Source organism: Perca fluviatilis, chromosome 8 (assembly GCF_010015445.1).
Source record: "Perca fluviatilis chromosome 8, GENO_Pfluv_1.0, whole genome shotgun sequence".
In the NCBI taxonomy this organism is placed as follows: domain Eukaryota; kingdom Metazoa; phylum Chordata; class Actinopteri; order Perciformes; family Percidae; genus Perca; species Perca fluviatilis.
This window is the reverse complement of record NC_053119.1, coordinates 26859383-26882749: the sequence shown is the minus strand read 5'-3', so window position 1 is coordinate 26882749 and position 23367 is coordinate 26859383. Positions and strand designations below refer to the sequence as shown.

At 42.6% G+C, this 23367-nt stretch overlaps 3 protein-coding genes and 1 long non-coding RNA gene across 10 annotated transcripts in view; 2 read left to right on the top strand and 2 right to left on the bottom strand.

Moving 5' to 3' along the window:
- abcc8 (ATP-binding cassette, sub-family C (CFTR/MRP), member 8) overlaps positions 1 to 13864 on the top strand; it is a 69490-nt gene extending 55626 nt beyond the window's left edge. For all 7 annotated transcript variants that reach the window (XM_039808220.1, XM_039808223.1, XM_039808222.1 and 4 more), the window contains 13 exons: positions 2692 to 2858; positions 3365 to 3592; positions 4401 to 4493; positions 5356 to 5458; positions 5857 to 5970; positions 6720 to 6840; positions 7322 to 7452; positions 7581 to 7659; positions 7841 to 7949; positions 8621 to 8724; positions 11476 to 11609; positions 11962 to 12024; positions 13580 to 13864. In XM_039808220.1, coding sequence (XP_039664154.1) covers positions 2692 to 2858; positions 3365 to 3592; positions 4401 to 4493; positions 5356 to 5458; positions 5857 to 5970; positions 6720 to 6840; positions 7322 to 7452; positions 7581 to 7659; positions 7841 to 7949; positions 8621 to 8724; positions 11476 to 11609; positions 11962 to 12024; positions 13580 to 13717 — 1584 coding nt within the window. In that variant the 3' untranslated portion in view covers positions 13718 to 13864. The remainder of the gene's footprint in view (positions 1 to 2691; positions 2859 to 3364; positions 3593 to 4400; positions 4494 to 5355; positions 5459 to 5856; positions 5971 to 6719; positions 6841 to 7321; positions 7453 to 7580; positions 7660 to 7840; positions 7950 to 8620; positions 8725 to 11475; positions 11610 to 11961; positions 12025 to 13579) is intronic.
- On the bottom strand, positions 5137 to 5916 carry LOC120563813. The gene is made up of 2 exons (XR_005640008.1): positions 5807 to 5916; positions 5137 to 5578 (listed from the first exon to the last, which is right to left on the bottom strand). It is a non-coding gene; the product is annotated as an uncharacterized LOC120563813 (long non-coding RNA).
- A 128-nt stretch (positions 13865 to 13992) lies between the features above and the next one.
- kcnj11 (potassium inwardly rectifying channel subfamily J member 11) lies at positions 13993 to 17691 on the top strand. Its single transcript, XM_039808227.1, has one exon. It carries the CDS (start codon positions 15048 to 15050, stop codon positions 16215 to 16217), a length of 1170 nt encoding a protein of 389 aa, XP_039664161.1. The 5' UTR covers positions 13993 to 15047; the 3' UTR covers positions 16218 to 17691.
- Positions 17692 to 18682: 991 nt separating this feature from the next.
- Positions 18683 to 23367, bottom strand: part of mob2a (MOB kinase activator 2a) — a 68983-nt gene continuing 64298 nt past the window's right edge. Inside the window, exons 4-5 of the mRNA XM_039809136.1 lie at positions 20983 to 21107; positions 18683 to 19272 (exon numbers count right to left, since the gene is read on the bottom strand). Of these exons, the coding sequence (XP_039665070.1) occupies positions 18683 to 19272; positions 20983 to 21107 (715 nt within the window). The remainder of the gene's footprint in view (positions 19273 to 20982; positions 21108 to 23367) is intronic.

Here is a 23367-nt window from a genome sequence, read left to right as displayed (position 1 = left end):
GATCTTAGGTGCCTTAAAAATGTACTTACTGACTTACGTGACTTATAGACTTCTGACACTTCTATTTTGAAGGGGTCACAAGTCAAAAAGGTTGTGAAACATTGTCCTATGTGACAGTAAACTGGATTTCTTTGGTTTTTCACCGACTGACAGAACAAGCAATTTGATCACTATTTTCTGACATTTACAAACTAAGCGATTTATCGATAAATTGAGAAAATAATCTGCAATTGAATCAATAATGATACTTACAGCCCTTATTTTAAACAAACACATGTGTAGAAAAGTAGTCAACAGTTAATCATGTGTTTTTTTTGAGACCATGCTGGAGTGAAATTACACTCTCAGTAAAACTCTTGTGAATCTCAGTTGAGCGGACAGACACAGACACTGCCAGGCTCCAGATGGAGCGTTTGCTTACACACCCTGAAGCAACTGCAGCTCACACTCATCTGCATGTTAGAGAAACAGAATGCGTCTCAGAGAAAGTGCTGCTGGGAAATGCAAAGATGCAGAGGTTTGATTCATGTAGATTTCATTGGTCTAAATACCTGCAGAAATTATTTCTGAATGCTTTTAGTCCCAACTGAAATGAACTGAAATAAACACTTATCCTGATTTTAGAAACAACAGATAGAAGTGTCTGTGTCTGTGAGTGAAAGACAATTTGTCACCTACATACATTTACTTAACCTTTTTTTCAGTTTAAAGCTTGTCTTTTGTCAGAGACCTCTTCCCCCAATAGAGTTTCTGATTGGCACACACACACACACACACACACACACACACACACACACACACACACACACACACACACACACACACACTAATGGGTGTCATTCATGTCACCCTGCATTTGGCAACAGTATGTCACCGCTGACAGCTGGTGTCAGCTCGTGTGTGTGTCTTGACACACACACAAACACACACACACACACACACACACACACACACACACACACACACACACACACACAGAAAGAAGAGTTGCATACACACTCATGCTCAGAAACACAAAATCATTATTAACGAAGGTTAAGCTTCGTCGTTCACCAGCTGTAGTTTATATAATGTTAGTCAGTAAAGCTGATCTATTATTGATGTTAGTCAGTGAAGCTGATCTATTATTAACTGTGTGTGTGTGTGTGTGTGTGTGTGTGTGTGTTTGTTTGTGTGTGTCTGTCTGTCCTGTGAATTGCAATGCCAAGTCACATTTCACACAGAGGCTAAAAACAGAGATAACTGGGGTTGGGGTACAGCAGTTTAAAGTGCACTGTGTCATCCTATCAACTAAAAACAATGCAGTCGTCTCTTCTTCACTTCTCTCTTTCTCTCTCTCTCACACACACACACACACACACACACACACACACACACACACACACACACACACACACACACACACACACACTGAATGTACAGCTAAGTGCAAATTGTCTCTTGAATGCCATGGATATGTTGTTTGGCTGAGCTTGGGTGTGTATTTGCCAGGCTTATCTAATCTGGGGTGTGCTGTAGACTTATCCATGTGGGAACACTCGTAAGTCCTGTTCTACTAGCAGACACAAACTCACACATTACTGACACTTCAAGTCTCTGCCAGGGCCCAGTGCCTTTTTTCTTTGATATAATGGATTATTATAAAGGCCTGATATGTCATTTGTTTGACCAATATACAGTATTTACATACATAATTTAAGCATTTGAGCTTTGAATGGAGAGCAATAATTGTAAATACAATATATTTTAGCCTTGGGCCCAAGGCATTACTGATGTTAATAAACTATGATACCATAACTGTGTATCAAATATAGTCTGTGTATTTGTCAATCATTTTGTGAATGATATCAGGTTCTAATTTCTGTTGTGACGTGGCTTTCTTTACATCCATATCCCTGATTGTTTTCTTTTAGTATGACAAATACTAGTATAAAACGTTGTATGTCATGAATACCAAATTTAGCGAGAATTTAACTGTTCCTGATTTCATTTATTTTCATTTTAAATTTGTCAAAATGCTAATTCAATAGTTTCACAAATGTAGTTATTGTAAAAATAATTGTTTGATATTATGGACTCCATGAAAGTCTAAGGATAGAAGGTGCCATACATTGTACAGAACGTAAAGCCCTCTGAGGCTTGTGATTTCAGGCAGACACAGAGGGGATTTCTCTTTACCGTCTAATTATCCACGACCCAACCCAATCGATGCTCCATGTAAGCTGGTCTGTGCAGTGTGTGCTTGCTCCAGTACTCCTCACTCCTGCATCCCCTGCCACCCTCCACTCCCACCACAGCTGCCACCATGCTGAAATAAATGGTCAAAACTTGACGTCAGTGTCCTGATTGAAATACATTTTTGAAATTTGATTTTTAACTGGTTGTATTTGTAGGTCTTATATCATAAATAGAAATGTCTGAATACTTATGAATACTAAAAGAAGGTAGAAAAGTTTGAGACAGAATCCATCAATTTGAAATTGTTTGCTAGATCAGCTTTAAAAGCTTCACTGGCTTTTGTCACATTAGATAGATTGTTTTGTTCACCAGCCTCAGAGTTTAATTACGCTTATAATAACTGGACAAGCAAACCCCCTCTCACTTTCTTAAACACACACACACACACACACACACACACACATACACATTTGCAGTCATGTTCTCTCTCTCTCTCTCTCTCTCTCTCTCCAGGGCTGTGGCTTCAGTCACTCGTGGTATCTGTCGGTGTTCAGCGTGCTGTGCTGCCTGGGCATCGTCCTGTGTCTGTTCACCTCCGTGGCTGTGGAGTGGACCGGCCTCAAAGTGGCCAAGGAGCTCCACCACGACCTGCTCAACAAGATCATCCTGGCCCCCATGAGGTCCGACACTCAGTGTGCGTGTGTGTGTGTGTGTGTGTGTGTGTGTGTGTGTGGCATCCCGTGAAAAGAGAGAAATATGTGTGCTCGCTGATAGCGTTTGTGTGTGCTGAAACAGATCATTTAAACGAGAAAATGCAGTTAAAAGCACCTTTTTACGCCCCATTACTCAGACTACCATCTGCTTTCCTTACACAAAACCTAGGAGACATCACTTACATTAAGACGCTCACATGCACATAACACACTTGCATGTACTGTATATACACTCACTTACACAGCTAAATAAACAGATGTATTTCACATGAAATCATTAATTCAACCCGCTGACTGCACAGCATGTCTGAGCAGATTCATGTTGAATATTATATATGTGGAAAGCTCTAAAACATAATTATGGCTAGTATTTTAGGAAGAATACAATCTTAATCAACAATAAAAATGATTAATTTCATTAATAATGAATAAAGTGGATTCTAAGGGTAAATTAATTGTTTTCATCCCTCCAGGCTGTTTGAGACGACTCCGCTCGGCAGCATCCTCAACAGGTTTTCCACAGACACAAACACAATCGACCAGCACATCCCCACCACCCTGGAGTGCCTCTCCCGCTCCACCTTGCTGTGTGTGTCTGCTCTGGGCGTCATCTGCTACGTGACCCCCGTCTTTCTCATCGCCCTCCTGCCACTGGCCGTCACCTGCTACTTCATCCAGAAATACTTCCGGGTGGCCTCGAGGTGAGTCGGATATCACGCACCTGTTGTCCCCTGCATGTTTTCATCAGATGTTGTAATTGGGGCTGTAGCTCCCACTCCCACTGAGGACACCCTGGCCATGTTCAGTGTGAGGGTTTATTTTTTTTTACGATCTGAGGAGTTAACATACTACAATAACACACCAATAACACTGCATGGGTTTTTAAAGGATGATTCTAGTATTGTTTTATGACACAACCTGTTTGATTTGACTTTTTTTGGTCCAAAAATATAATAACATTTCAATAAAGTAAGAGGTAGTATGTATTTTTCCACCATAATAATATTCCTGAGTTTGGAGAAGGCTTTGAAATGGCATTTATATTATGATATATGATATATACATTTAATGAAAATATAATTGAACCGTTAAATAAAGATCAGTTAAATAAAAATTATTTGAGCTGAGACAGAGTCCCCAATTAGAGGAAACAGATTCCCCATAATGCACAGACTGATTGGTGAATGAAATTATATTTACCTTGTCAAAACTAAAGTTTTTTTTGTCCTTTTTGTCCCTGTTTTTTGGTGCTTATATTTCCCATAAATAATGAACACACATCCATAAACCCACAGTTTTGTCCATCAGTCCAATGCAAGTGGCTGCATGTCACAGTGAAGCCAGTGAAATCATTTTTTCATTTGATTCAACTGTTCTCTGAACCTGTCCCACTGTTCCACCCCGCAGTTATGCTGTCCTCGCCACTCCGACCTTACGATCTTTGATATTACTTGAACTTTGCTTCAGTTGATATTTCCCTCTCCACTGTGTCCTCTGTCTTCTGGTCAGGGACCTGCAGCAGTTGGAGGACAGCACCCAACTCCCTTTACTCTGCCACTTCTCTGAGACAGTGGAAGGCCTCACCACTATAAGGGCCCTCAGGTAATTATTACTAACAGGTCAAACTGTCTTAAGTGAATGAGCAACGATTAGTAGATGATTATTGTACAACATTGTTTAAGAGGGATATAAACTCTGTGAAAAAAAGTGCTTTTTGTTACTTCAATGTGTGCAGAGTGATGTATGTGCAGATTGTGACATCACAACTAGTTTGGAAGCCAATTCAATTTGATGTGGAAACGTTAAAACTACAGTGCACACACACACACACACACACACACACACACACATACGCGCACGCACACACACACACACACTGAATTTTTTGATAAAGAGAGGATTAGATGTCATTTTAGTAATTTAACTTTTTTGCTGAAAAATCATGTCAGACACAACTATTACTCAAAGCAGAATGTCATTATTTTTGTCCTCCAACATGTCTAGAGTGTGTTTAATATGTTGTGCGTATAGTCTGTAGTCTGTGTATCGTTGAAATGCTTACCTTATTTCAAAAATCTTATTTTCACTGACTAAATTTCCTTATTGTCCATAAACAATTCAATTGAAATCCGTTGAAATTGTGTAATTATTATCATTTCACTTACTGTAATGATAATAACATATCTATCATGTGAATAAAAAGACTAGTATAGTTAGTTCATTGGTTAATGCTGACACTGAGCCATTCACGCTGCAACATTTCATTTAATTCAAATGTATTTGTATAGCACCAAATCATACAAACACAGTTCAGAGTGCTTTACGTAGAAACAAAATAAAATAGCCAAAAATGTGCAAATTAACAGAGCCATCCAGAAACTGCTCGAGTGAAAATAGCAGTAACAAGTTGGTGGACTCTCAGGACATAAGAGCACAAATGAGACGTGTCTTTTTCCATCGGCAGGTATGAGCCCAGGTTCAGACAGAGGTTACTGCAGTACACTGACGCCAACAACATCGCCTCTCTCTTTCTCACAGCAGCCAACCGTTGGCTGGAGGTCCGCATGGTAATGATCCATCCCCTGTTCAGTGCTTTAACATGCAGATCAGTCCTGTTTACTGTTTGTCAGACAACAGCTGGTTCACATTTTTTTTGGTTAACATTGCTGGCTCCCTCTGTTGGGATCCTGAAAAAGAGAATATTTAATGGCTTTAATAACATCACATTCTATGTTCATGTGCTGTTTTATCTATCGACTCGTCCGCTCATTTGGCTTCTCGTGTTTCACAGCAGCAGAGGCGATAAGCTTCAGGTGTTTGTGGATTTATGTGCACAGAAGCAAAAGAAAACACTAGCAACACTTTTTTTGTGTGTGTGTTGACAATAAGCTGAACACATGTGTTATTTTATTTACCTTTTAGAATGATCTCCCTGCTGTAAAGTTCTCATTGTCTCTTTCTGCAGGAGTACATTGGAGCGTGTGTGGTGTTGGTGGCAGCTGTAGCCTCCATCACCAACTCTCTCTACAACCAGCTGTCCACCGGTCTGGTGGGGCTGGGACTGACGTACGCCCTCATGGTGAGACTGTGTGTGTGTGTGTGTGTGTGTGTGTGTGTGTGTGTGTGTGTGTGTGTGTGTGTGTGTGTGTGTGTGTGTGTGTGTGTGTGTGTGTGTGTGTGTGTGTGTGTGAGTGAGTTTTATTGCTTGTCTACCTGCACTCTTTAAGGACGATACAGGTGGTTTTCACGTTTGCGCTGCAAATTGTGTATATTCTACATGATTACCAAACCTTTCAAAACTTGTTATATTTCTTTCCCAATTTAGAATAAAGTTTTATGTTCTGCCCTTACTATATGTAACTCTATTTTTTACATTTTAAACTATATTCACGACACATTCTTTTAGGTTTTAATTATAAAGAATGTATCTGATTAATATAAAAAAAAAAAAAATCTGGACCAAAATTGTAGTTTAAACCATTTCTTGTTTTTTTGAATATTTCATAACTGGAGAAAAATCCAACTGAAAATATGTCTAAACAGTGTAAACTGTAATTAATTCATATAAACTACATAGTACAAGATGTTTGTGAAACTTGCATCTTTCTCAATATATCGTATGTGTCCAGTGAAAATCATGTGTCTCCAAATTTGGTGATTTCAAACATTTTCAGAATGAATGATGTTACATAGACAAACACTTTGGACTATCTGGCAGATGCATCACAAAGCTAATGAAGTGTGTGCCTGTGACATTTAACCAACTTGTGTCTACTCCCCCTCCCCTCCCCCTCCCACTCCCCCTTCTCTCCTGCCTCCATGTATCAGGTATCCAACTACATGAACTGGATGGTGCGTAACCTGGCAGACATGGAAGTACAGCTTGGCTCAGTCAAAAGGATAAACGGCCTGCTCAAAACTGAACCAGAGAATTACGAGGGACTGCTCAGTGAGTGCAGCAACACAGTCACAATTCCATCTTAAATTAAACCTTCTTTCAACAGGTGCACGATAAAGATCATATCTTATAACATCTTGTCTGATGTTTATGTGTTTTTATTTTTTTTATTTTTGTTTACAGTTAGACTACATTTACTTTGTCAACCCAAGGGGTATCATAATGCTCACAAGAAATCTATTTGTATCTATCTGTATCTTTATCCCACTTGTTTCAGTTACATTACACAGTATACATCCTAGTAATCTGTCTTACATGCAGCTTTCCTTTCAGCCAGAAGTGATTTTGCAAAGAGGCCAGTGTCTTTTTAACATTAAAATACATTCATAATAAATACATGCATGATACATAAATCTCAATTTGGCTCCAATGATTGAAAATGTAGAGATAACAATTATAAACTATTATATCAAGGGGTAAAAAAAAAAAAGTTGAAAGCTAAAATCCACTGATGTTCCTGTGTCGTTCTCAGCTGTGTCTCAGGTCCCTGACGGCTGGCCCCGAGAGGGACAGATCAAGATCCAGAATCTGAGTGTCCGGTACGACGCCACGCTGAAGCCTGTGCTCAAAAATGTGAACGCACACATCAACCCTGGGCAGAAGGTATCCAAACTGAGGAAACCTGTGAAAAGGAAACGCAAATGCCAGACATATATATATATATAATATAATATGATACATGATGGAATGTCTGCGATAATGATGATTAAGGCGCGTCGTTTTTTTTTTAGGTGGGGATCTGTGGCAGGACAGGCAGCGGCAAATCATCTTTCTCCTTGGCCTTCTTCCGCATGGTGGACATGTTCGAGGGTACAGTAAAACATCAACGCTTACATTTAACTCATAGTAATGTGAAATGTAGTTCATTAAAAGGAATTTCAAAAAAACGTTTTTTTTACATGCAAACGCTAGCAAGAAAAGCCTGCTCTTTGCAGTGTAGTCTATGTGTGATGTGATTGCGTGGGATCCATGATGTGTGTTTCTCTCCCAGGGAGGATTGTGATCGACGACATCGACATCTCCAAGCTGCCTCTGCAGACCCTCAGGTCTCGCTTGTCCATTATCCTCCAAGACCCCATCCTGTTCAGCGGCGCCATCCGGTACGATGATCTATTTTTTTTTTCCAGCAGGACGACTCGTCACAGAAGTTTAGATTCGGAGCTACTGATAATCGAGTTTCAGTAGAAGAGGGAAACCACTGAATGTTTCCAGTAACAGGGCCAATTGGCAAACTGTGACACACTTTAAAAACACTTATCGGAAGCACGAGTAGAGCTGAGGGTTTGTAGATAAGAGGACATTCCTCAAAAAGCTCAGATGGAGAGGTTTATTTTTAGACGTCAGCGGCAGTCACCATAAAAGCTTTATCATGTTTGGAGATGAAAGGAAGCTGAGAATGCTGTCAGCCTGTAGTTTGGGATATTTCAGTCAGTTAGATTAAGTGAAAGTATTTCAGCGTAAAGTTTATTTACACGTCTGGTCTCTCGACAGAGCAGAGAGCTGGACATTTCTGACAGCTTACATAGGTCGACAAATTGAAAAGATATGTTGGACAGGTGATGCAGAGAGCGAGTCATGTCAGGTGTGAATGACGCAGTGCAGCTGGAGCTAACTTGTTGAAATATTTGTTAATCATAAGCGACACTACTTCAAATAGATAGCGATCATAATAAAACGTTATCTTTGCTTCTTTAACTTTAAAGTTAGTGATAAATTAATACAAGTGTTTGTGCATGCTTGCGTGTTTGTGTGTGTGTGTGTGTGTGTGTAGGTTCAACCTAGACCCAGAGATGAAGGCTACAGATGAGATGCTCTGGGAAGCTCTGGAGATCGCTCAGCTGAAGCCTGTTGTTAAATCCCTCCCAGGAGGCCTGGGTGAGTAAATCTGTTTGTTTTAACTAGTGCAGTGCCCGTTTGAAACTCTGATCTGCAGAGTCCTAAAGCCCCGCCCGCGCAGCTGCACAGAGCTCTGTTCGCTTGTTAATTTAAAGTTTGTTCATACTGAACATATTGCGTGTCCAAATAGCACCAACTTCAACACTGCACGTCCTTGGGTACCCAGCAATACACCCAGTGTGAGATATGCGAAGGAGACACATACAGACTTTATAGTTAGGTGTGTGTGTGTGTGTGTGTGTGTGTGTGTGTGTGTGTGTGTGTGTGTGTGTGTGTGTGTGTGTGTGTGTGTGTGTGTGTGTGTGTGTGTGTGTGTGTGTGTGAGAGAGAGAGAGACATCTATTGCATGTCTGTTGCTCTTCCTGAAGTTTCTTCCATTCTAGCCAGGCTGGCTCTGGGGATGGCCATGTCGGTCTGTCGGCCACTTTCCTCGGTCAGTCCACCACTTTGGTCCAGACTGGAATATCTCAAAAACTATTGGACTGGATTGTCATGAGATTTTGTACAGACATTCATGGTCCCTCTGGGGCTTAGGTTTATGACCAAATGCCTGCAAAGCTATTGACAGTCCTATCAGCCTCAGCTGTTTAGTGCTAATTAGCACATGCTAAACTAAGATGGTAAACATTATAACCGCTTAACATAACTTGATTTGCATGCTGATGTTAGCATTTAACTAAACCAAGGGGCTAAGGGTAGAGGGAGTCATACACTGTACATATTGTAAAGCCCGTTAAGGCAAATTTAAAACGATCTGTACAATAAATACAATCTTCCCTCGCTGCTCCCGTGTCTCAACACAAAGATCAGGCTGCTGGATCAAAACACATGAGCATGAATCTTTGACCTCCCTTTCGGAGCTGTATCCAGTGTTGTGTGTGCAGGCACATTATTCTTAGCTCAGCTTCAGGTTGCAGTTCTGACACAGTAGACCTGATAGTTACAGAATGCAGCAGTCTCACCATCAGATCAGATATTAGCGGAGAGCCGCGTTCCTCGTCAAGAGGCATAACCTACATACATGATGAATGCTTGTGATGCTGACTCATGGGGCCTCCTCTCTGCACGGTGCCTTAGTTTAGCTGTTGTTGGTTTGCATTTTATCACTTAGTTCTTTATGTCTCCATCATCCTCTACTACACTTTTTTATCAAAACAACCACTCTCTACTCTGCTGGAATAATAGACTGATGCTGCTCATCTCACCTGATGCAGTTCTGCTTTAGTCAATGTGACACTGATAAATGTATGTGTGTTTGTGTGTGTGTTTGTTGGGGGGGGGGGGGGAGGTGTGTGTATGTGTGTGTCTGTGACATGTTTAAGCAGAGCTATTCGCTGCTTTGATTTATGTTCATTGGAGCCAAATGTTCACTAAGATATTGATCTGTAACCCAGGGGTTAATGGCCAATTCCTTTTGCCCTTTAATTAAGTCAAAGGAGCAGCACAGTGTCAATGTAGAGGCTTGAGTTGCATATAAAGCAGACCAGTTAACTGCAGTGGGTCTTTGTTACTGCTAGTGATGAGTTTTAATAAAAGATGTACAGTTGTAGTTAGTTTGTGAAATGAAAAATGAATGTTTTACTTCATCATACAGTTTACTTATTTAATGCTAAACACTAAAAAAATATACCTTTTTTATTTTCTCATATCTATATATAGAATTTTATTTTAAAATATTCACCACACCTCACCCCTTGCGTCATATAAAACCTTCAATTTCAGTGGTTATACCTCTCTCTTTCCCCTTGGTTCCTGTTTATCTCTTTTCTATTTGACTGCCCAATAAAGATGAAAGAATAGAAATCTTTAAAACAAACTCTAAACTGAAAGATCACTGGAGAGCAGTTTCTCAAGCATTGTTTTATGACTTGGCCTCATTCGTAACACAGAGATGTGAATGGAAAATCCATAAGATGTTGATTTGTATAGCCGGACGTTCATGGCCATTTACCTTTGCCCTCTTTACCGGAAATAATAATAATAATAACTTTTATTTATATAGCGCCTTTCATGAAACCCAAGGACACTTTACAGAATGACTGTGGCTAAGCTAAGGGAAGTTGTAGGCTGTGGTGAACAGGTGGTGTTTCAGGAGTTTTTTTAAAATATGTCCAGGGGATGTAGCATTACGGATATCTGCAGGGAGGGGGTTCCAGAGGGATGGGGCTACAACAACAACAATAAAGGCTCTGTCTCTGAAAGTACAGCGTCTGAGGACCGCAGGTTTCGGGGTGGGGGTGTATGGATGGAGGTCGGAGAGGTACTGTGGGGCCAGGGCATGGAGGGGTTTGTAGGTGAGAATGGAGGATTTTATATGTGATGCAGGGCTTAATTGGGAGCCAGTGAAGGTGGATGAGGGTTGGGGTGATGTGCTGCCAGGTGGTGGTGTGGGTGAGGACCCTGGTGGGACGAGTTTTGGACATACTGGAGCCTGTCTAGGGTTTTCCTGGGGACCCAAGACAGGACCCCATTGCAGTAGTCCAAACGGGAGGTTATGAAAGCATGAATGAGGGTTTCTGCCACGGAGTCAGAGAGTTATGTCCGGAGATGTTTTTGAGATGAAAAAAGGCTGATTTGGTAATGGATTTGATGTCTAATAATAGCATAATGTACCAATATAATGTCACATGTTACATAAAAAGGCAGTCCCCGATTTAAAATCGGTATACTGTATATGAACGTAAATATGTAAACAATGAATATTTATGTATTTTTTGTTCCCCCTTTCAGATGCCATGGTGACGGAGGGAGGAGAAAACTTCAGTCAGGGTCAGAGACAGCTGTTCTGTCTGGCCAGAGCCTTCGTCAGGAAGAGCAGCATCCTCATCATGGACGAAGCCACTGCGTCCATAGACATGGCAACGGTCAGTGTTTTGGGTACCCGAGCAGTGCAAGATGGTAGAAATGCACACAGAGCCTGAGGGCAGTCAGTGTTCTTACTTAAGACCCTCTCCTGAATGATCGGTCACAAAGAGCGACATCATTTCTAGCTCACTATAACGCAGCTGCACTGCCCCCGAGGAAACACGGTCGACTGTTTAATCAGGCACACCGGGACGTGGAACAAGAGAGCCGGAGTTTGATAAAGGGTTCAACAGTACGAAGGAACATGTTACATTTTAAAATGGCTCCTTGTTTTACTTTGTCTTCCACGTGTACTTTTGATTTTCAGTCAACATGAAAGTAAGTCAACTTCCTCTGCCTCTGCCCTCACAGGAGAGCATCCTGCAGAAAGTGGTGATGACTGCTTTTGCTGACCGAACAGTGGTTACTATAGCAGTGAGTATCTCCCTCCCCCCCCATCCGCATTTACAGTAATGCATGCAGCTCTCCCATTTCCCCACTGAGAGTGCTGACCTTCGTCCTGCACTGCTGATGCAAATCTTGTAAAGTGGTGCAAAGCAACAAACAGGTGCAGCGTGGACAGCGAAACTGTCTAACTCATTCAGTAGGATTGTGCTGAAAATTAAAAAAAAGGTAAGCGAGAAAAGTAGGGGAGGGGAAATCCGAGCAGATGCCAGACTTTCGGGACAATTTTGCCTGTGGATTCTTAAGGTTATTTTGTGATCATCAGAAAGAACATCCATGAATGTTAAAATGTCATAACTCTTCACATTAGATATCTTAGATGAACGTATAAAACAAGGGAGGGCAACCTGTGATGACTTAAAAAAAAGCTACTGTAACCTCTGGTATTTACTGTGGAGGAACATTTTCCTGAACTAAAAACCTTCTTTCTCATGAACTTAACAGCCACTTTTATTACATGGGTAACACGGTATAATAATGGCACATGAATTCATGCACGACTTCACGCATGAAAATTAAAAGCGTGAATTCATTCATGTAGTACTTCATGAACTTAATGTCAAAGGATTAATAGTATCTCATGACTTAATGCAGGGACAAAACATGAATGGATGCATCGATTAAGGTATTTTCTGATTTATTAATGATGTCCATGCCTTCTTCATAAAACCTGACCAGTCCCAGCTGTTTAAATAATTCTTAAAAGAAATTGAATTGCTGTTATCATTTGTTAACTAAACATTACTTCTTCATTACTTCATCATGTTTGTGGCCCTTCAAATGAAGTGCTGACCTGGTTCCTCTTTAACTTTGATCAATAAGATATGTTAATGGTGGCATCAAATTTAATGTTTTAAGAATTAAAGGAGTGGGTTGGCCAAATTATATTGAGGTCACTGCATTGACACAAAATACAGTTATCTGCAGATGCATTTTTATAGTTGCTTTATTCACAACAACATAAGGCAAACAGTATGCCTGAGAACAATGCTCACCCAAGTAGGATATTTATGAATTTAACTTTTTACTAACTTCTAAGTGTCTGAACACAAGAAATGCCTTGACTTTTTTTTTTTTTATTTGAAGGGTCACAAAGATGATGAAGTAATGAAGAAGTAAAGTTTAGTTCACCATGATTACAACACTATAAGTCAGTTTCTTTAGCCTGCCACTTCAACTACATATTTACCTATGAAGAAGACACAAACAGCATTAATAAATCAGAAGTCATGATGATTTAAATACCTCAATTTATGAGTTAATTAACGTATTGTTCCTGTAAGTCATGAATGAGATAGTATTAGTCATGGTACATTACTGATAGTTCATGAAGCACTACTTGAATGAAATATCTAAAGTGAAGAATTCATGTACCATTATTATAAAGGGTTACCATTACATGTAACATTGTACTTACTTGTAAAAATGGCATGCGTGTGATAAAGCATTGGTTATACATATATTTTTTTAAAGACTCATTTAGTGTCAATCTAGTGACTGGTTTTTTTCCCCCTCCGCGGCACAGCATCGCGTCCACACCATCCTGAATGCCGACCTGGTGATTGTGATGAAGAGGGGGATGATCCTGGAGTACGACAGACCCGAGGCCCTGTTGGACAAGGACGACAGCGTCTTCACCTCCTTCGTGCGAGCAGACAAGTAGCACAAGAAGAGAGAGAGAGAGCATTAGAGGAAGACATTCAAAGTGCAATTGTCCCATGGAATATATTCCTTTTTTTATTTTTTAATCATGTATAATATTTGTACATAAAACATAGTTAATTCTTTGTTAATAAAACATAAATGATCATTTACATGTTTTTTTTTTGTTGGGGTTGTTTTGGGAAAGAACTGGGATGAGGACTAAAGTGAAGTTGTTTTGTGCTTGTGTGAGTGAGACCTTATGCCATGTAAAAAAAGAAAACAAGTGACTCATCAGCGGATCGCAGGTTTAAAATGAGCGGAGTACTGCACGATGCTGTCGAGCAAGACGAGGCAAAGAGCCAGAAACAGCATAGTGATAATCTTCGTGTACTCAGGGTGTCAGAGTGCAGAGTGGGATGAGCGGCTGCGCCTGCTGCAGACAGGACTGCCATGTGACAAGTTCTATGGATGCCAGAGGAGCACAGTGGCCTGTAAAATCAAGTTTCCATGGGTGGTATGAAAAGGAGAATGAGCCCAGCAGATTTCAAAAACAGGACTGGATTGTTAAGTAAAAGACTAATTATTGTCCCTGTGTGTAAACAGCCCACTTTCTATTCATAGAAAGGGACGTTTATAGCAGCCTGAGTCTGATTTACTGTAGAGTGCCCTATATTTAACCCATTATACATTCAGAGTGTATGAGCTGCCTGTGGCCTTTAGGCTGCACAACTGAACTGATCTTTTAATGCACAATGGGCCCACTCCTGCATTCTCAATGAAAATCACAGGAAGGGCACCACGGAGATGGTAGAGGGGGAGGGGGCACCTCTCCACCTCACCACGTCTCCAGCTCACGTTACCGAGCGATGGTGAAGTGGCGGAGTCAGCGCAGAGCCAAGCTGCGCCACTAAAGCCAGCCTTATCATCTAAAGATAAAAGGCAGCTCGCATGCCCATTATGTTCCTGCATCGACATTTTACATCTCCCTGAATTTCCACGGTGAGTGCGCACCACCGCGGGGGTCCATTCACAATGGGACGGGGCGGTGTGGCGCATCTATGCCCGCCCGGTGGGCGCTGTGAGTGACGGCGGCAGCTGTGGAGCTGGAAGAAGAATCTTCTCCTGGGACCTCGCGGTTGTGTGAAGCGCCTGATCTGGAGGCAACGTGAGGAGCGCACATACCTCCAGAAAAACGGACGACAAGACTCCTTCCTTCTTGCGCCCGACAGCTGCTGAGGAGCTAGCCGATTGGTAAGAAAAAAGGGGGAAATACTTCATCTTTCAGCAGGGCAGAGACCAATCTGTACATTCAAAGCAGAAAGGCTGTGGGCGCGTAGTATGGGAGCGCTATGTTGTCCAGGAAAGGACTCGTCCCTGAGGATTATTTGCTGACCCGTTTAGCTGAGAATGTTCTGCAGCCCAAGTTGTTCAAGGCCAAACCGAGGAAAGCTCGCTTCGTCGCCAAGAACGGCGCCTGCAATGTAGCGCACACCAACATCCGAGAACAGGGCCGATTCTTGCAGGACGTCTTCACCACTCTCGTGGATTTAAAATGGCTCCACACGCTCATTATTTTCACCATGTCCTTCCTGTGCAGCTGGCTTCTTTTCGGGATGATCTGGTGGCTCATTGCCTTTGCGCACGGCGACTTGGACCCGAGAGGAGACGACTTTGTCCCGTGCGTAACGGACATTCACTCCTTCTCCTCAGCCTTCCTCTTCTCCATAGAGGTCCAGGTGACCATCGGCTTCGGGGGCCGGATGGTCACCGAGGAGTGCTTCTCCGCCATCCTCATCCTGATCGTGCAGAACATCGTCGGGCTGCTCATCAACGCCATCATGCTCGGCTGCATCTTTATGAAAACCGCGCAAGCCAATCGGCGCGCAGAGACGCTCATTTTCAGCAAGCACGCAGTCATCTCCGTCCGGAACAACAAGCTGTGCTTCATGATGCGCCTCGGCGACCTGAGGAAAAGCATGATCATCAGCGCCACCGTGCGGCTGCAGGTGGTGAGGAGAACCACCACCGAGGAAGGCGAGGTGGTGCCTCTGAACCAGATCGACATACACTTGGATAACCCGGTGGGCACCAACGGCGTCTTCCTGGTGTCCCCCCTGATCATCTGTCACGTCATCGACAAGGACAGCCCTCTCTACGAGCTGTCCGCTCTGGACCTGCAGCACGAGGACATCGAAGTGATCGCGGTGCTGGAGGGGGTGGTGGAGACCACGGGCATCACCACCCAGGCTCGGACCTCCTACGTGTCGGAGGAGATCCTGTGGGGGCAGCGCTTCGTGCCCACAGTGTCCGAGGAGGACGGCATGTACGCGGTGGACTACTCCAAGTTCGGTAACACCACGAAGGTGCCGACGCCGTGCTGCAGCGCCAAGCAACTGGACGAGGCAGGTGGCATCGCTCGGTTTAAACTCAACGAGGGCGTCACTTTGCGGGCGACTGTGAGAAGGCGGCGGGGCTCTACGGTGGCCCGCAGGTCCAAGGTGGAGACTTTAGTGAGCTGATGATCCACGTAGACCCTGTCTGCCAGCATTTTATATGAGAAATAACTATTTTAAGTTTGTAGAGTTAAATGACAACAATATTATTTATTTTAAAATGAAAATATGTTGTACTGTAGAGCACGTCAGTAATCAGTAATCCACATCACATCTATCTCTTCAGTCAATGTCACAACAAGCCTTTTACTCAGGGTCGGAGTGAAAACGCACGAAGACAGAATGCACTAATATAAAAATGAGATGGGACTGTTAGAAAAACGGAGGAATCCCGGTGCACAGAATGAACAGAAAGTCCAGTTTGGATGCGTTTGATCTTTTTGTTTTTTAAATTAAGAGTGACTGCATGTATCTTGAATCAATAAAGGTGAATGCTTCATGTAAAGTGTGTTGTGGATGGAGAAGCCACATTATATGATTTAAAAGGGACACTCCAATGAGTCAGTATTAAACTCCCATAAAGTTAAGGGACTCACAAGCATGTTTATCAGCGTTTTAAGCCCCCAACTAGGATTAGGCAATGGTTATGGTTATGGTTTAGGTGCCTTGAAGTCAACGGTCGCAGCGCTGCCTGGAAGGAGACGTCGGGGGCTTAAAACATCATCGTGCCACAAGCAGAGCCTGACTGATACTGGAGTTTGAGGCCGATATCAATATTTGTCCAGTAATGATCCGGCAAAAAAATTTTTTTATACCAATCACTGCACTTTGGGAATTAAATAATTGAGACAAAGACATGTAGTGCGCAAGACATTTTACTAGTATGATTTAATCACCCAAAATACGACCCTACATGTCCTATAATGCAACCATCTTTTCATTTTGGCCTCTCTTTCTGGTCAACTTCCACATCTTTCAAATTGTATGCTCCCAGTTTGCAACACATATTCGGTTATAAATACGTACTCCCCAAACTGGACTGTTTTATGTACAGAGCTCCCGCAGTGACAGAAGCCATTACACAACTGTTTTTACAGACTGAGTGGTACTCCTCGGGACTAGTAAACTGTGTGTAAAATAAGTGGAGTTGCCCTTTAAAAATAGCATCATGTTTTTGAGGCTGGCACACAGGATGCTCATGTTTCTTTCCTCTTGGATAATTTACACAAACCCATTCATACAAAAGACAGTGAGGCAAGGTGGCATTTCTCTCTTTTATTAGATTATGATCCGCAGAGCTTAAAATATTAAATTGCTTTTAACTTAGTTAATAATTAAAATACATAAAAACGAGAGCCAGAACTGAAGAACCCTGCAAAAAAAAAAAGAAAAAAAAAAAATTTAAAATAAATAAAAAAGGAGAATCATAAACCCAATCCTCCTCCACACAGAGGCTATGTCTGACAGAACCTGCTTGCGATTCTTTGTACAGTCCAAGCAGACTGTGCCTTTTCTATACATGTGTAATGATACCATTATTGTTATTTCGGAACAAATTTTCATCTGGTAATCTTTAAAAAAAAAAAAAAAAAAAAAAAAAGAAGAAGAAAAAAAGCAACTCTTTATGGGGGCCGGGAAAAACAATAAACCAGAAGTGGACATTTTTAGTTTTGCACTTTGAGTGACTGAGCTGCTCCACACCATCTACTCCCAGCCCTCTTCCTGTCTCCATCTCTGCCTCTCTGGGCCTGCAGACATTACCTCATGTCTTTGTCCTTCTGTGCTGCAGGAGTGGGGGGGGGGTGGTGGTGTTGGTGCAGGGGGGGCTGCTGCTGTGCTGAAACACCGGCAAACCACACCGATTCAGCCTTATGTGGGCGCCAGTGGGCCTCAAAGTGATCGACTCTGATCGGATTAAATATCTAACATACAATCTTTCGATTTTTCTTCTCTGTCTCCCTTGTTTTTGTGGCGTTCTCTTCATGTTTGCTGCCCTCTACAGGTAGGCGCTGGGACGTGTTTGTTAGGGGTACATTATGTGACTATACTGTAGTTAAACACACGATTAAACATCTGTCCTATGAAGGACTGAGCAGTCCGGTGAACAAGGGACAGAGAATGGAAAGTTAGAGAGGGACTTCTCTCTGGCAGCAGTGACGTATTCTCACCAGTCCTGAGTAGGAAGCGCTTTAAATCATCCCCCCCACATAAACAACCCAAACAGTGATTGGCTAGTATCGCCCACGTCAGGCAGTAACGTGGCTCCCTACTGGCCAGCGTAGTGGCCGTACACCTGCAGGCCGACCTCCCGCCGCCGCAGGAGGGAAGGACGAGCCCGCGGGTGAGAAGCGACGCCTCTTCTCCACACATTAACAACACTGTACAATAGTAGGTTGAAGCAAAGCAGAGCCCCCTTCCTGTACTGTAGGTTAGGTAGAGGATAGGAGGGAGGTGAAGGACACACTGCATCCCCCCACCCCCCCCACCCACAACAAAAAATAAAACTTGAAGTGAAATAAAACAAAAAACATACACACTTTTTTGTTTAAATTGCAGAGAAGATGGGAGGGATTTGCCCCTGGGAGGAACGCTCACGCCAATTCCTGCTGGCGTGACAAATCCCTCTCCGCCACCCCAAACCCTCCCCACCCCGGAAACCCCCTTCCTTCCTTCCGGCGCTGGTTGGTTGGTTGGCGCCGCAGCGAAATATAAGGGTCGTGGAAGGTCTGTAAGTCCTGCTGGCACCGAGGAAGGGGGCCAGGCTGTCTTTCCTTCTCTCTATCTTTATCTTCTATCATCCCTACCCCCACCCCTCCCCCACCCCCCGGGGCTGCTGTCTCGCCGCCACCCACCTCCCCGCTCATCTCTCCGTCCACGTGGTTTTGTGAAGAAGGGGAGGGCGCTGAGGTTGGGGCGGAAGGTGCTGGGGTGGGCGCGGGTGGCGGGACAGGGGTGCAAAGGACTTCGGACAGGTCGTCCATGATACAGGTCTCCTTGGGGTCGACCAGGTTGAATTCCCTTACGAAAACGATGAAATGTGCATACAGAGTGTTCAAGTGGCCCTGCAGGTCCAGAGCCACTGTCTCTTTAAAGTGCGCCCAGTAGAGGTGAGCCAGCACGTGGAACAGGTACCGGCAGATCTTCTTTACCAAGGACTCAAAAGAGTTTGGGAACTCTTTGCCTGAAGGGAGGAAAACGGAGACAAAACCAGACAGGAGAGACCGGATTAGGCAGAGAAAATAGTCAGTAATAGTGAGTAATAATCAGTAATAGTCAGTAATAATCAGTAATAGTGAGTAATAATCAGTAATAGTCAGTAATAATCAGTAATAGTCAGTAATAGTCATTATCTCATCATTTCTCCCTTTTCTGCCCGAGTGGCGCACGTGCCAGCTCGCGGTGTGACGCGCGTGTCCGCGCTATTCTCGGACATCCCAGCTGATAGACGGCTTTTTGTACACGCTCTGAAACGGACGTAAAAATATCCCCCTCTCTCTGTAGTCTGCCGTTAGCTAGCTACCGTAAATGTTCCTGCTCAAGTGATCGCTAATCGTAAACATATTACACTTTCTCTGCTAGTCTATCGTTCAGGACAAGAGCCTGTAGCCTGGTGGTGGGGGAGGTGGGACAGCCTCCCCAAATTGTCTGCCCTTTCAAACTCCTACCTGTGTGTACGCTACAGGCCTCTTGGACACCATCCGTGCAGGACATGCCATAAGTCAGGACAGGTGTCCTATCTTGCCAGAGAAGGCGAATATAGTCATTTTTCTGCTAAAGAACTGCTAAAGTTTGAAGCTGGTTGGCATACCAACTCAACATTATTTTGTTGTTACTTGTTAATAGTGGAACTGTTATTTGTTAAATTATTGTAGTTATGGGTTAGGTGACTTAGGTTTACTTATTTATTATATATTTAAGTGCTTAAAAATGTTAATATATTGTTAAATTGAAATAATTTTCAATAATTTTTTTTTTTAATAAAAATCCATAAAAGAGCCTTTTTTTGAGGTCATTTTTCAAGAATCGGTTAGGAATCGGAATCGTTTTAAAAGTACCGGTTCGGAATCGTAAAAATCCAAACGCTACCCAACCCTAGGTTGTTCATATATATATATTATCAACAGATCCTGTAAAAGACCAAAATCAACAATGTGTTAAGTCTGTCTCTAAGTACTTTCTGTACAATACTACACTCAGCCACAAGCCTGTTTGGTCCTTTTAAGACCGGTCAGAAAAATGACCAGTTTAGAAAACGTCATCCAAGCAGAACATAGTGCTATTGTTGGAGACTATTTTCAGCTGCAAATTAAAACACAATTAGCAGCAGGGCGGATTATTCAATCAACTCAACATAAACCACAGTGACCATGTTCATAACAATAAATAATGTCACCCAGTTTGGCTCATTGATGTTTTTAATACGATGGAAAAAAATAAAAACACATGGAAAAATATTCCTACGGCACAGAGGAATGGGGTTTGCTTTTCATGGGATTTTGTTGACAATAAGAAAATATAGAATATATCAGCCAGTCTTATCCTTTACGGATTAAAAGTCAAACCCTTGGCCTTTTGAATGATATTAGAGCTAAATTCACGAGTTGATAAATGGATTAGTCCCTCAAACATTCACAATATGTCAAGTTGCTCTCTTGTAATGAGCATTTTATAGCATTAAAATTTTTTTTGATAATACAACCAAATGAATAACCGAGAAATTAATCAGGAGAATAAATGATAACTGCAACCCTAACTAATATTACTATAATTTCTTTCAAATGTTAGTCGTTGGACCAGCACTCACTGACTCTATCCATCTGAAGCAGCAGGGGGCAGCAGTACAACATCAGTTCCTTCTGAGGCAGGGAACCTTCAGAGGGAGACCACTCACCGTATTTTGTAGGAAAGATTTCCTCATCTGTGACCAGTTTCTGACAAAGACTCATTACGAAATCAACATATTGTGGAGCAGTGCACTTCGTCTTCTTCCCCCTCTCGTCATACCAGTAGTATATTCTGCAAAGAGAAAGAAAACATGCCGATCCCTGTTGTCACATGCGCCTTGCAAAACAGCCTTTAAGACATTTTACCGAGGAAAACCGGATGCTATTACACAACTGTGGACTGGCTTTTAATTTATCGTAATAAATGTTTTCTAAAGAATGCTTGTGGTTAAAAGCAGGAGCTGCTCAGACACAAGCAATGAGTATTTCTTTGTGAACTAAATGGTCAAAAGGATTCATCCAAGCAGGAAGAGATAGAATTGGCCAATGTATCATCACCTGGCCCCATTTCCTCATATAGGGAAAAACCTATTCTTCCAGCGAAGACACGGTTTAGAATGAAGATAAGGTCCTGTGATACACACATCCTTATCCAGATATCACGTTTGCACGTTTGTCATTCCAGTGGACTTTCTGAACTCTGTGCCCCGGAGCTTTAATTTCCTGATTGGGCCAAATTCCCTGCTGTTACAGGAGTTAACGGGACACTGATTCCCCCCCCGCCACCCCTCAGTCCCGCTGCTGATCAAACGTTTCCGGAGGGTGCGCCCCCAGACGGCCGTATCGCAGGCGGGCAGATCGGAGTTAACAAATGTCAGACAGCAGGTCAGCACTACAGAGCTAGTCACGCTTGCAGGTCAGCCAACACCTTAGACATACATAGACGAATGAGCTAACCAGGGGAGGAGGCAGTGAAACAGGACGGGTAACCACGGAGACAAAAAGGCCAGCTGAGTGATCGGCGAGCTGGAAAGGTTAATTAACGCGCTGGTGAAAAATGGTGAAAAGAAATGTGCGTGCAGGTGTAACCGTTCGCAGTGTGGGTGTGGGAGGCAGACATTACATCTCCTGAGGAATGTAAAGAGTCTACATAACTGACCGTGGAGGAGGGGACCTACTGACCACAGCACCACGACCAGACTAACTAACAATACACTTACTCACCCAGGATCAGTCACTGGGTTGGTGTGGGAGAGACACTGACTAAACTACAAACCGTGCCTTCTATGAAACTATGGCCATATACAGTATGCAGCGCTGCTACACAGGGCGGTTTACTTCCTGTTAATGAACACACGGGTTGGGGCTTGATAGGGTTTTATTGACGCTATAAACGCTAGCTTACTTAATTTTAAAAACAAAAACTTTTTTTTTGGGTCTCTTTTGTTCATAACAATTGTTTTGGAACGGGCTCATAGCTGTGTTATGGTCTTTAAAATGTGTTTTTTCTGTTTTCATGTATTGCTTTCATTTCTTATATCTTTCATGTAATCTCCTTTTTCCTCTGTAATCTCCTAGATGTTTTTATTTTATTTGAGAGATTATAGGGTGGTGTTAAGCAATCACGAAACCATAGTGGCAATGGTTGGCACACAGTACAATGTGGAGGTCAAACGAGATAGAGATATATATATATATATATATATAGTACGTTGATATGTGGCTATATGATATCTGGCTGCACCTGCACAGTGTTAATATTTAAAGCATGTAATAAAAGCAATGAAACTATAACTTTAGGAGTGACACTCCAATGACTAACCGATTAAATGTTTGCAATTGAGCTAGATGCCTACCTGAATGTTTTGGACACTCTTTGCAAATAGGAAATTCTATATTTTATAAGAGATTTGTAATGATGCTAAATGAATGTGTGTATTTTACCAACCAAATCCAAAAGGAACGGCTATAAGAACCTACCGCTAACGAAAAGAGTGAGCACATTAACACACACTCACACTAACACACACACCTCTATCCACCCACCCATACAAAATGGTCTAAATAGCTTCCAAATGGTTCCGTTCCTTCATAGCTCATGGAAACATTTTCTTCCAAAAATAGTGCCGAGTTCTGCCTTCGGGCAGGGGCACTGACGCTGCTGCGACTGACTGTGGCTCAGTCAGTTTTCACCACAGATGGGTGCGCGGGTGCCAGGTCCTGCACGGGCAGGAAAGGGTGGGGTGCCGGGCAGTGGGGGAAAGTACAATCATAAATGGTAGGGCCCTGACAGTAAGAGTTTAAGTCAAACACAAATGCATTAAACATTCCGGTTGAATCCAGAATGGAGCGGTGAGACAAACTAAAAGTGCTATGTGTTTTTAAGACATTGCCTCCGTTTTCCCCGTGTCAATACACAGCTCAAACAAAAGCGTGTTCATCTGCTCCGATATCTCAACTCTTCAAATCCTGCAGAAGAAGTGGAAAAATCCACTGCTGACTGAGAGGTTAACTAGTGACAGGTTTGTCTCTCACAGCAAATCGGTCATATA